Here is a 13385-nt window from a genome sequence, read left to right as displayed (position 1 = left end):
CAAATTCAGTTCCAAAATTTGCTCCTCCTATGATCCTTGGTCTGTCAGCATCACACCAAAGGTCGTGGATTTCATCCCTCTAGTCCGGTCACTCATAATCACAATCACAATCATAGATCCATGAAGATCCGGGGTAGAATAGATCTTCAGCAACCCATGCTGAAAAGGCGACTATGCTTGTAGTAAAAGGCGACAAACGGGATCGGGTGGTCAGGCTCCCTGACTTGGTTGATGCATGTCATCGATCCCAATTGCGTGGATTGATGCTCATGATATTAATCACTGGATTGTCTGGTCCAAACTCGATTATTTACAGACCACCGTCATATAGCTGGAATATTGCTGAGTGCGGCGTTAAACAACAAACCAACCAATCATAATCATAATCACAACTATGCTGGTCTTAAGAGGTAACCAAATGGATCGTTTGAACCGTTGGTCGCAATATCAATCACCAGATTGACTAGATTCTTCACAGGCTGGTGTCATATATTTTAGAGTGCCGCGTTTCACAACAACAAAACCCCATTACTATGTGTTCTGTTAGTTTGTTGTTTAACGCCGCACTCAGCAGTAAGACGGCGTCTGTAAATAATCGAGTCTGGACCAGACAATCCAGTGATTGATATGAGCATCCATCCAGGCAATTAGGATACGATGACATGCATAAGACCAATGAAGATCCGGGGTAGAACAGGTCTTCAGCAACCCATGCTTGCCGTAAAAGGCGACTATGCTTGTCGTAAAAGGCGACTTACTGGATCGGGTGGTCAGTCTCGCTGACTTGGTTGATGCATGTCATCGGTCCCAATTGCGTGGATCGATGCTCATGCTGTCAATCACTGGATTGTCTGGTCCAGACTCGATTATTTACAGACCGCCGTCATATAGCTGGAATATTGCTGAGTGCGGCGTTAAACAGCAAACCAAACCAAACCAAAACATGCATCAAACCAAGTCAGCGAGCCTCACCACCCGATCCTGTAAGTCGCCTCTTACGACAAGCATGGTCGCCTTTTACGGCAAACATGGGTTGCTAAAGTCCTATTCTACTCCGGATCTTCACGGGTTATTAGTATGCGAGTGTGTGACAAACAAGAAGAAGCCAGAGACTGTTTGTATGGATTTTATTTGATTCAGCAGTAGTAGAATGAGCACCACCACACCAGGTGATCCGACAAGGGTTAGACAACCACCATCACAGAGTGGTGGTAACAGTGGGAGTGTCACAACGTATAATTCTGGAAGGTAATTTAAGGTACTGACGTTTACTACAATATCTGAAAAACTATCGGACCTACTCCAGTCAAAGTTGTTATGAGATTATTAAACAGTCATACATAACTGGATATTACATTTAAAGACAATCGGTGCGTGAATAAAAAATCTGTCTATTTAACTGTACACAGTTGAACCAATAAACTCAACTCGAAAGGTTGCACGGGAATCACGCACGTTGAGACGCCCAACGCTAACACCGTATTCGTGCGTGCGTGATTCCCGTGCAACCTTTCGAGTTGAGTTTATTGGTTCAACTGTGTCATATGACCCTGTGACGCAGGGGTAGCATTATGCAGATGGCTGTTACAATGAATGCTCGTTCCACCCGTGACGAACTGGTCTGGTTGTTGATGAAATATAGTGATAGCTAAATAGACAGATTTTTTATTCATTCACCGATTGTCTTTAAATGTAATATCCAGTTATGTATGACTGTTTAATAATCTCATACCAACTTTGACCGGAGTAAGTCCGATAGTTTTTCAGATATTGTAGTAAACGTCGGTACGTTAAATTACCTTCCAGACTCTAAACAGCAGGAACAAAATATACCACTCAACGTTTGATGGAGATAATGAAACATGTCAGATATATTTAAAACACGACATATTTTAGAATAGATTTTGTGTATCATGGAAAGATAAATAATATCCCTGTCAAAAGCCGAGGAGTACAGATTCCGAAAAGGGACGTCAAAAGAGCTCCCAATACAGTAAACGTAATCATAGGCAAGTCTGATAAACTGAAAGGGTACTATAGTCGTAAGTTTTCGTTAACTGGTGCGAAGCATTCGTCGGCACTCGCCCTTTTCCGTGATTCGGATGGTCCCGGAATAACACGAGTTGGTCACGAATGTGGCGCGAAGCCAACATTGAGAATCGGGGCCAATGGCTGTTTTCCCTGAACCTGAATACCGTGGCGTCAGAACCTGTATAGGGAAACAGTTCCGGACCACGTTGAACAAATTGCCAACCTTAATAAGAAACTTCTTTTCAAAGAATTTTAACACATGTTCATGGTTATATTTTGACGAGATGGCAAAATCCGAAAGACATTGTTTTTATTTACCTGCAATTAAGGGTTCAACTGTTGATCTCGTTTGTCATCACTGACATGAGTGAGTGAATTAGGTTTTTACGCCGCTTTTAGCAATATTCCAGCAATATCACGGCGAAGGACACCAGAAATGGGCTTCACACATTGTACCCATGTCGGGAGTCGAACCCGGGTCTTCGGCGTGACGAGCGAACGCTTTAACCACTAGGCTACCCGACCGCCCCATCACTGAAATGACTTCATTAGACAAGGATATTGAACATTTCTGCCACTTCACACCAGCCTCAACCTGCCTATTTCACAATGCCATTTTGTTTTATTCATATCCCGGGGTGAAGATTAACCCAGAGAATATCTGATAAACAAATATATAATAAATGTTAAAATAACAAGCACACTAACAATATCACAGCAAACAAGTTCAGTATTTTGTTATTATTTACAATCATATTTACATGTCATATTTTGGCTACTTGACACCATGTTTAATGGGTCACGGTCACAACGCACTCAGTATAGTCTAAAGTGTGCATGAACTTTTTTCCAATAGGGCTAATTTATATACTGCTGAAAACGATTGGGATATTCGAGGGATGTGTTCACTGGGCCACATCGGCAATTTCGGCACAACTGCCCAAAGCCATCTTAGTGTTACGACTATCATAAGTCTGTGTCACAGGAGCGGAATCACAAACGACACAGTGCTAAGATTGCTTTGCGACAGGGGGCCTTGAATTCAGTGAGTGAGTGAGTATGGTTTTACGCCGCTTTTAGCAATATTCCAGCAATATCACGACGGGGGATACCAGAAATGGGCTCACCCATTGTACCCATGTCGGGAATCGAACCCGGGTCTTCGACGTGACGAGCGAACGCTTTAACCACTAGGCTACCCGACCGCCCCGTGAATTCAGTACTGATGTGACATCAGTATGGTTACAATATTCGAGTGAGTGAGGTTTTACGCCGCTTTTAGCAATATTCCAGCAATATCACGGCGGGGGGCACCAGAGATGAGCTTCACACATTGTACCCATGTCGGGATTCGAACCTGGGTCTTCGGCGTGACGAGCGAACGCTTTAACCACTAGGCTACCCGACCGCCCCCTACAAAATTTGAACCCCGTGTGGATTCAGTGACTACACTACGTTAAAATATATAGCTCATATTAGTAGTTGTTAATATCCATGGACTGTGACAACAGGCATTTACAATATTTTTTTTAAAAACAAAAAAACATTGCCATATGAAATAGTCATGCACAATGTACTACTCAAAAAAGTTTAGGACCAACAGATTGTGTCACATTACTAGCGCCATACCCGTGCTTGTGGGTTTCACCAAAGTGGTAAACATCTGAGACATGCATCACTTCGGGCTTTCCTCCCACATTAAGCTGACACGCCGTGATATAACTGGAATACTGTTCAAGCAGCGTTAACCTTATTTTAGCAGTATTAATAAACTATGGTAGTAGCTATGTTATATCCGCGACAAAGCGCCTGTACGTCACGATTGTCGACGAGAAAATACGCTGTTCAGTATAATGGCTGCGTCCCTCTTACTCCGCTAACATCACAGTGGCTGGTTTATTTAGTGTCTAGATCATACATTATTCCGCTAGGCGCGGTCAATGGCTGGGTTAGTTTGTGGTCATTTTAGGACACGCTGCACGACAATATAAGTCAACATCGATTTACGTGAAGCTAGACGGCCATGAATGTAACGAATATGCTCATTGAAATGAATTAAAGGAACCCGTCGAGCGATACACAAAGGCTGGAAGATCAAAAGTAACACATGACTTAAATGCGTCACAATGGAATTCCCTTTCTTTACACGGCACATATCAACTACTAATGATGTCTGTTTTGAAAAGACCAATGAACAAATAGCATGAAGGTGTAAGACTAGTTAATTAGATTAAGCAGCGGTTTGAACGAACGGTTGATGGCTACCTTTAAGGGACGATCATACATGTATACTATCTTTGCGTAGAGGACAGTTCGGGGCTATATGAGTAGCGTTTCTTCCTTGAAAGTCATGTTTGCTGTTTCCAAAGAACTAACACAGGACCAAAAGCCGGATTGACATTAACGCAAATAGGGTAGGAAAGACATGCAATGACCGGATTTGCGTAACAATACATGTGAACTCCTGTTCCTTCGCGTAGTGTAAATGCATGAAACATCTAGCCAACGAACTATGTAAATCATCATGGCGACCCAGTCCAACATAGAGAAACCCCGTTACGAGCACGGGTATGGTGCTGATAAACCTAGAAACACAATGAGGGCAAATCTGGGATCCACGATGACAGGTTCCTGGCACGCCCAAGGGAAGTAAGTCTGCACGAAGTACACGACATGGCCACATAGGCTCCCGGTGCCAAACAGAAGGAGGTGTACATGAACCTTACTGAACTAAACCATTTCTTGAACCAGCCAGGTGATATCCCAATAACACACGCATGTCAACAAACTAGCAAAGGCTTATATGTCATTAAAAACAGACACCACTCGTAACAAAAGAAACAAAATGTTTTAACCTATTTACAAAACATATAATACACGGCTGTTCATGTATTCGTTTATCACAGGTATGCTGACAAATATCACACTAAGTATTTCCTTGTGCAGACAGTATTTGGCATAGAGTAGACACGCCATTACTCAACACACAATGAGGACGGGTGTTTCAGTGTTCAAGTAAGTAGTGTTCAGTTTGTTTGCAGACTTCTAATTTACGTAGGGACCGACCATTTTTTAGTCTGTGATTTTACCGAAATAAATAAAGTGTTCCAGAAAATGTTTGAAAAAAATAATGATGCTTCAGGCTGCTGAAAAATATGTCTGAAAACAAAAATACATTGTTTAATTTTTAAGTTTATAGTTTTAATTATCTTTATATATTTTGGTTTGCAGCACTAGCTGAAAAAATATGTAGTCTCCATACAAAATCCCAGCCCCCCCCCCCCCTATCAAATAGCTGGCCTTTAAAATTTACACCTCATGAAAAATATCTATTCATTAATTTGCAAACTGTTCAACCAAATTAATGTTATATTAAAAAAATAATAAAACATTTTTATCAAACCTTTTTAAAAGGTGAGCTTCAGTTCATATCTCTTGTTATTATATGGTGCTCAGATAACAATTTAAAAATATATTTTAGGTTGGGTAAGACTCAACTCTGAATTCTGAAAGTTCGTTAATAAACATTCCTATATTTATATACATGATCACAGTTAAATGTTCACAGTTACATTCACATATTTGTGTTTAGTGCCGGTAACACTCGTATTACAAATTGTTCGAGCCCACTTCATCAGTTCTTCAAGCTCATGTGAACAGTTTATTTACAAATACTCAACACTAGTCAGTGTGAGGCCTCTGTGGAGGCGCCATCTGACGGTAGACTGGTACAATGCCCTAGTTGCGCTACGCAAGCAACACTACACATAAGCTGGTTCCCGGCTCCGTATACGCGTCGTCAACTTATATTGTGATATGAGAGACGGGGGCCAGCTTACGCTACACAAAGTTGCGCAACTAGGACATGGTACCGGTTTACACAGGGCCAGCCAGGACGATTGTTGAAGGTAATACTTTTGTTGGTTGGTCTGTTAAAGCTGGTTCCCACCAGTCATCTCCGTGGAGGTGAGTAGGGGGGCGGGTTGGAGAGTATAGACATGGAGGACGGGGGACCTGTAACAAAACAGAATGAGTGAATTATTGTTGTGTTTACGCTGCAGTCAGCAACAGAACAGCCATACAATGGCCTCTTCCAAAGGCAAGGGAAGCGTTCGCTCGTCACGCCGAAGACCCGGGTTCGATTCCCGACATGGGTACAATGTGTGAAGCTCATTTCTGGTGTCCCCCGCCGTGATATTGTTGGAATATTGCTAAAAGCGGCGTAAAACCATACTCACTCACTCACTCACCCCGAAGGCTAGGGAGTTAACTGACTAAAAAAGTCCACTTTCCACCCTTGCCGAACTAAGCTGCAGTTATACTTTGGCTGGACAAACGAGTCTATGCATAATCCAAACTCGCGAAACGAACTAGACATCCGGTTCGTAAACAACATGGATTTCAACGTGGAGATTTCGGTCTACTGAAGGATTTGCAAAGGATGTGTAGAGACAACTGGGCGTCGACAGATAATTTGTAAATCTTTTCATGTTTTTAATCCAGGTGTTTACGTGATTTGATGCACTTCGCGAGGCAAGGTCCGTTTTATTACAATATAGATCATGATTAACGATCAGATTGTCTTGACTGGTCGCCGCCATGTTGTTTGAAGCAATTGCAGGTGATATGAGAGGTCGAATCTGATTGGTCAATAGGAGGGGCATAGAAGGGCCATTACTCTCAATAGCCACTGGTGGCGCTACGATCGAGCCCATGATTGCATCCTAGTTCGGCAAGGCTGGATACTGGACTTTTTACAGGCACGTCACTTCACCTCACCTAACATTTTAAGTGGGCCTAAGCATTGGAATTACGTCGTAATTCCGTCATACGATATTGTGGATCAACCCCGGCCTGAACACAATTACTGACGGCCACAGTCACTTTACTGTTAGAAGATCAAGATATACATACGTGTTTGATTTCTGGGTGGCTCTCCTACATATCCCGGGGGTAATGACTGCGTTGCCATGGCAGTATGGTAGGACGGAGGGGGACACCCGGGGTCGTTGAGGCTGTAGGGCGGAGGCTGGACGGGTACCACCATGGCGTTATTACGTCTTCCGCCTGTGAATGTAAAACACGTTGTAAATTGAGGCCGGTAGTTCAGATCGCGATCAAACGCATCTGTACTTATGATCGAAATGCAATGGAGTTAGTGATTGTATTTTGTTTGACGCCGCAGTCAGCATAAGCCAAACTGTACCAGGCCGGCTGTAAACAACAAATCTAGTCCAAAGAACCCTGCGACTGTAAACGTGTAAATAACATTCAACGACATCGTGTACGATGACCTGCCGTCTCTCCACATTTGTACAATATGTGAAGCCCATTTCCAGTGTAGCGCGGTATGGCTGGAAAATTGCTCAGAGCGGCGTAAAACCATACTAATTCACTCACTCACTCCATGCAATATTATCGTTGTTATCGTTATTGTTATATTTCTCATTATCCTCATCTACATCGGCGTTGTTATTCTTATCATTATCATAACCCAAATCAATGCAATCATGTAACTGAGTGAGTGAATGAGTTGGGTTTTACGCCCTTTTGAGCAATATTCCAGCAATATCGCCCTTCAGAAGAAATGGGCTTCACACACTGTTCCCATGTGGAGAGTCGAATCTGGGTCTTCGAGTGAACTCTTAACCAGAAGGCTACCATGTCCTTTAAGTTATCATCACCATCATAATAGTTATTTTTGGAGGCACGGGTGGCCAAGTCGTCTAAGGCGCCGCGATTCGCTGTGCAGAGTTGCGTCCCTTGGGCACGCCAGAAACCTATGATCGTGGGTTCGAATCCCGGTTCGCCCCGATTATGTTCCTAGGTTTGTCAGCACCATACCCGTGCTTCGGGCTTTCCTAACACATTAAGCTGACACGCCGTGATATAACTGGAATACTGTTAAAAGCGGCGTTAAACCCAACTCACTCACTCATTCACTAATAGTTATTATTGGTGTTCTTATCATCAGTGTCATCATCATCGCGTAAACGTAGCCGATGAGTGGCATGACCAACCCTGAAGCTTTGAAGCCGATACTCTATACAGTGAAGTATCACTAAATATTCATTTATTTGTTTGTTGTTCAGCAATATTCAAGCTATATGACGGCAGTCTGTAAATGATCATAGTCAAGACCAAACAATCACGTGATTAATATTGTGTTTGTTTGTTGTGTAACGTCGTATCCGGCAATATTCCAGCTATATGACGATGATCTATAAATAATCGAGTCTGAACGGGACAGTCCAGTAATTGACATCATTAACATCGATCCACGCAATTGGGATACGATGACATGCATCAACCAAGTCAGCGAGCCTGACCACCCGACCCCGTTCGTCGCCTCTTACGACAAGCATAGTCGCCTTTTACGGCAAGCATGGGTTGCTGAGGACCTATTCTATTCTATAGCAATATTCAGGCCGTCGGGATAGGTAGACATGCCAAGTCACCGAGCCTGGCTACTCGGCCCAATAGTTCTACTCTTATAAATTAGCCAGCAAAGGTTGCTGGGGACCAATTCTAACCCGGAGTCTCCACGGGAGTGTCACTAAATGACAATGTGGTTTGGTGGAGTCGGTACTTTGTAGTGTCACTATACGTACCGCTCATAGACGTGACTCTGTTCTTGGCCCGCACTTTACAGTAAAACATCACCAACACGCTGACTCCGATGAAGAACAAGACCAGGATGAACCTGAAACGAGTGAGAAAGTGAGTGAGTGAGTGAGTGCGTGAGTGCGTGCGTGCGTGAGTTTGGATTAACGACATTTTCTAACACGGTGTATCTGTTTAATGTGGGCGTAAGGGCCAACGTAACTTGGGTAGACGCTGACCTCTACGGAGGGACCCGTAAGTACAGGTATGCTATTGACATGTCATGCGGAGGCGAATCTTGGATATCAACTCATGACCAGAGAATCATGGCAGAATAAATTGCGGCGACTTAAAGTTCCAATGCATCCATTCTTTTTTTTACGACAACTTAAGTATCCAATCGAACTGTTAGATGTTGTTAAACACTAATGTCATGTGCATTTTGCGGTCATCTTTTCAAAATTTCATTATTTATAAACATGGATGATTGAGGGTAGGATTCGTGTATATCTAATTCATCACCACAATATTCTTGTCCCTTAGAGGGTCAAACTTAAACTTTCTACGTCCTTCATCCAAATTGTTTTATTCATTGCAAACTGAAAGGCCATAGTTCAACGTATTTACAAGGTTTGGGTTTTTCTTCTAACTAACAATGCATGATGTATGTACAATGCAATATTTTGTAATAAAGTAATATTTGAGGTTGACATGTGTATGCAAAACAAATTAATTTTTGAGTAAGTTATAAACTTCTTTGGAATATACTTGTTTCTTAATTGACGATAGAGTTTACACACAAGCATAAAAGATTCTACAACATAAAGGTTACAAGATGTACAGATATTGTAAGACTTTTTAAATATACCTTTATAGATCTTTAAATCATAATATCCTGCTCTGAACTATATCCTTCATGTACACACTTATCAAATAATGTATGCAATTTATTTTTTCTTGGTTTCCACGGGTAAATGAATGTTTTCACGAACTTTCCAGGCCTCTATTGAATATAGTCGCTTAGCAAATAGTCCTGTAGATGGCGTGTTTGAATCTATGGCTGATGTACCCGTTCACACAGTAATACAATACATCAAAACCATGAAAAATCGACAGTAGTCATGGTCGATCAATTCATGAAATGAGCTTACCTACTTAGTGTGGGGATCACACGAAAACGTTTCACGTTTGTAAACAAGTAGTATTCACTTAACATTGTCAACTTTTGAGTGCGAGGCGATAGAGCATGGACTGAAGGATTGGCTTCGCAACGAGCAGCCAAACAACCTCCGCGAATGGGGACGATTATAGTGTCAGTGAGCTACTGGGCAGTCGATACATGCAATTATATCCGGGTTTCAACCAGTGTATTGTGTCAAGTACCATCCCTTGACTATATGGGTGTGGATGGGTACTGCTTTGTCATGGGGGAAGTAGTATCAGTATTAATACTTAAACGACTCATTTCAAATCTAGTTATGTTGGACAAGAGACGCCAATCGGATGAAACACATTACCTTGTGTAAAGCTATATACCTTCCGCCATCGTTCCTGGGGGAAATCCGGCCCAGACCAACACGAATTAAAATGAGGATTGGTTGGTCACAATGGTTGACTACACACAGGGATGTTACGGCATTTATAAGTCTTGTGCACGAATATATCATCCATCGTTCTTGCGGACTAGAAAACTCTGAATTGTAATGAGGATTGGTTGGTCACAATGGTTGACTAGACACAGGGATGTTACGGCACTTATAAGTCTTGTGCACGAATATACCCTCTGTCGTTCTTGCGGACTAGAAAACACTGAATTATAATGAGGATTGGTTGGTCACAATGGTTGACTAGACACAGGGATGTTACGGCACTTATAAGTCTTGTACACGAATATACCCTCCGTCGTTCTTGCGGACTAGAAAACACTGAATTTTAATGAGGATTGGTTGGTCACAATGGTTGACTAGACACAGGGATGTTACGGCATTTATAAGTCTTGTGCACGAATATACCCTCCGTGGTTCTTGTGGACTAGAAAACTCTGAATTGTAATGAGGATTGGTTGGTCATACTGGGTGACTAGACACAGGGATGTTACGGCACTTATAAGTCTTGTGCACGAATATACCCTCTGTCGTTCTTGCGGACTAGAAAACACTGAATTATAATGAGGATTGGTTGGTCACAATGGTTGACTAGACACAGGGATGTTACGGCACTTATAAGTCTTGTACACGAATATACCCTCCGTCGTTCTTGCGGACTAGAAAACACTGAATTTTAATGAGGATTGGTTGGTCACAATGGTTGACTAGACACAGGGATGTTACGGCATTTATAAGTCTTGTGCACGAATATACCCTCCGTGGTTCTTGTGGACTAGAATACTCTGAATTATAATGAGGATTGGTTGGTCACAATGGTTGACTAGACACAGGGATGTTACGGCACTTATAAGTCTTGTACACGAATATACCCTCCGTCGTTCTTGCGGACTAGAAAACTCTGAATTGTAATGAGGATTGGTTGGTCACAATGGTTGACTAGACACAGGGATGTTACGGCACTTATAAGTCTTGTGCACGAATATACCCTCTGTCGTTCTTGCGGACTAGAAAACACTGAATTATAATGAGGATTGGTTGGTCACAATGGTTGACTAGACACAGGGATGTTACGGCACTTATAAGTCTTGTACACGAATATACCCTCCGTCGTTCTTGCGGACTAGAAAACACTGAATTTTAATGAGGATTGGTTGGTCACAATGGTTGACTAGACACAGGGATGTTACGGCATTTATAAGTCTTGTGCACGAATATACCCTCCGTGGTTCTTGTGGACTAGAAAACTCTGAATTGTAATGAGGATTGGTTGGTCATACTGGGTGACTAGACACAGGGATGTTACGGCACTTATAAGTCTTGTGCACGAATATACCCTCTGTCGTTCTTGCGGACTAGAAAACACTGAATTATAATGAGGATTGGTTGGTCACAATGGTTGACTAGACACAGGGATGTTACGGCACTTATAAGTCTTGTACACGAATATACCCTCCGTCGTTCTTGCGGACTAGAAAACACTGAATTTTAATGAGGATTGGTTGGTCACAATGGTTGACTAGACACAGGGATGTTACGGCATTTATAAGTCTTGTGCACGAATATACCCTCCGTGGTTCTTGTGGACTAGAATACTCTGAATTATAATGAGGATTGGTTGGTCACAATGGTTGACTAGACACAGGGATGTTACGGCACTTATAAGTCTTGTACACGAATATACCCTCCGTCGTTCTTGCGGACTAGAAAACACTGAATTATAATGAGGATTGGTTGGTCACAATGGTTGACTAGACACAGGGATGTTACGGAACTTATAAGTCTTGTACAAGAATATATCGTCCATCGTTCTTGCGGACTAGAAAACACTGAATTATAATGAGGATTGGTTGGTCATACTGGGTGACTAGACACAGGGATGTTACGGCACTTATAAGTCTTGTACACGAATATACCCTCCGTCGTTCTTGCGGACTAGAAAACTCTGAATTATAATGAGGATTGGTTGGTCATACTGGGTGACTAGACACAGGGATGTTACGGCACTTATAAGTCTTGTACACGAATATATCATCCATCGTTCTTGCGGACTAGAAAACACTGAATTATAATGAGGATTGGTTGGTCACAATGGTTGACTAGACACAGGGATGTTACGGCACTTATAAGTCTTGTACAAGAATATACCCTCCGTGGTTCTTGCGGACTAGAAAACACTGAATTATAATGAGGATTGGTTGGTCACAATGGTTGACTAGACACAGGGATGTTACGGAACTTATAAGTCTTGTACAAGAATGTACCCTCCGTCGTTCTTGCGGACTAGAAAACTCTGAATTGTAATGAGGATTGGTTGGTCATACTGGGTGAACGCTACAACAACGCGCTTCGCTAGCCTGTCTACGAACGTCCCCAGCAAGTACCAGCACGGACAATAATCAGTTAACCTGATGACACTTAAAATATCCAACAGGACATGGCTGAAATTATAGTATCACAAGCGTATGTATGTATTTTCATGTAATATATGTACACGCAGTTGTTATTTAACATTGTTAAATGAATGGGAGTATGCGCTGAAATCTGATTGGTTAAAAAAAAGTGACTAAATAAGATTCGAAGCCCGGGACTCTACTGAACTATTCGCTGCTTATGAATACTTTTCACAACCAATAAAGGCATAGTTTCTCCAATCATTAACTTACATTTATGAAAACAAATCTATTATAATGTCATTGATTGTGAACCCAATATTCGCTGGTGCCTTCCATGATATTACGCTCAGTACTGCTTTTTCAAGTCTATCCTTTTAAACTAAGGTTATATAGAGTGAGTGAGTGAGGTGGGTTTAACGCCGCTTTTAACAGTATTCCAGTTATATCACGGCGTGTCAGCTTAATGTGGGAGGAAAGCCCGAAATGATGCAGGTCTCAGACGTTTACCACTTTGGTGAAACCCACGAGCACGGGTATGGTGCTGACAAACCTAGAAACATAATCAGGGCGAACCGGCATTCGAACCCACAATGATAGGTTTCTGGCGTGCCAAAGGGACGCAACTCTGCACAGCGAATCGCGGCGCCTTAGACGACTGGGCCACCCGTGTCTCCAGGTTATATAGAACTCAAAGGGACCACTAAATTTAGTTCGTTATAACCGTAGTTCGTTTTAAGCATATTTACGGCAT

General features: G+C 42.3%; 1 protein-coding gene across 1 annotated transcript in view; it reads right to left on the bottom strand.

The window, feature by feature from the left end:
- Window positions 1–5331: 5331 nt before the first annotated feature.
- Window positions 5332–13385, bottom strand: part of LOC139464423 (uncharacterized) — a 60985-nt gene continuing 52931 nt past the window's right edge. The window contains exons 3-5 of the mRNA XM_071245956.1: window positions 8643–8734; window positions 6946–7098; window positions 5332–6045 (exon numbers count right to left, since the gene is read on the bottom strand). Coding sequence (XP_071102057.1) covers window positions 5984–6045; window positions 6946–7098; window positions 8643–8734 — 307 coding nt within the window. The 3' untranslated portion in view covers window positions 5332–5983. The remainder of the gene's footprint in view (window positions 6046–6945; window positions 7099–8642; window positions 8735–13385) is intronic.

This window comes from Haliotis cracherodii, unplaced genomic scaffold, assembly GCF_022045235.1.
Source record: "Haliotis cracherodii isolate W230 unplaced genomic scaffold, xgHalCrac1.p SCAF_17, whole genome shotgun sequence".
Lineage (NCBI taxonomy): Eukaryota > Metazoa > Mollusca > Gastropoda > Lepetellida > Haliotidae > Haliotis > Haliotis cracherodii.
The sequence above is the reverse complement of the archived record's forward strand: the minus strand, read 5'-3'. Positions and strand labels throughout refer to the sequence as shown.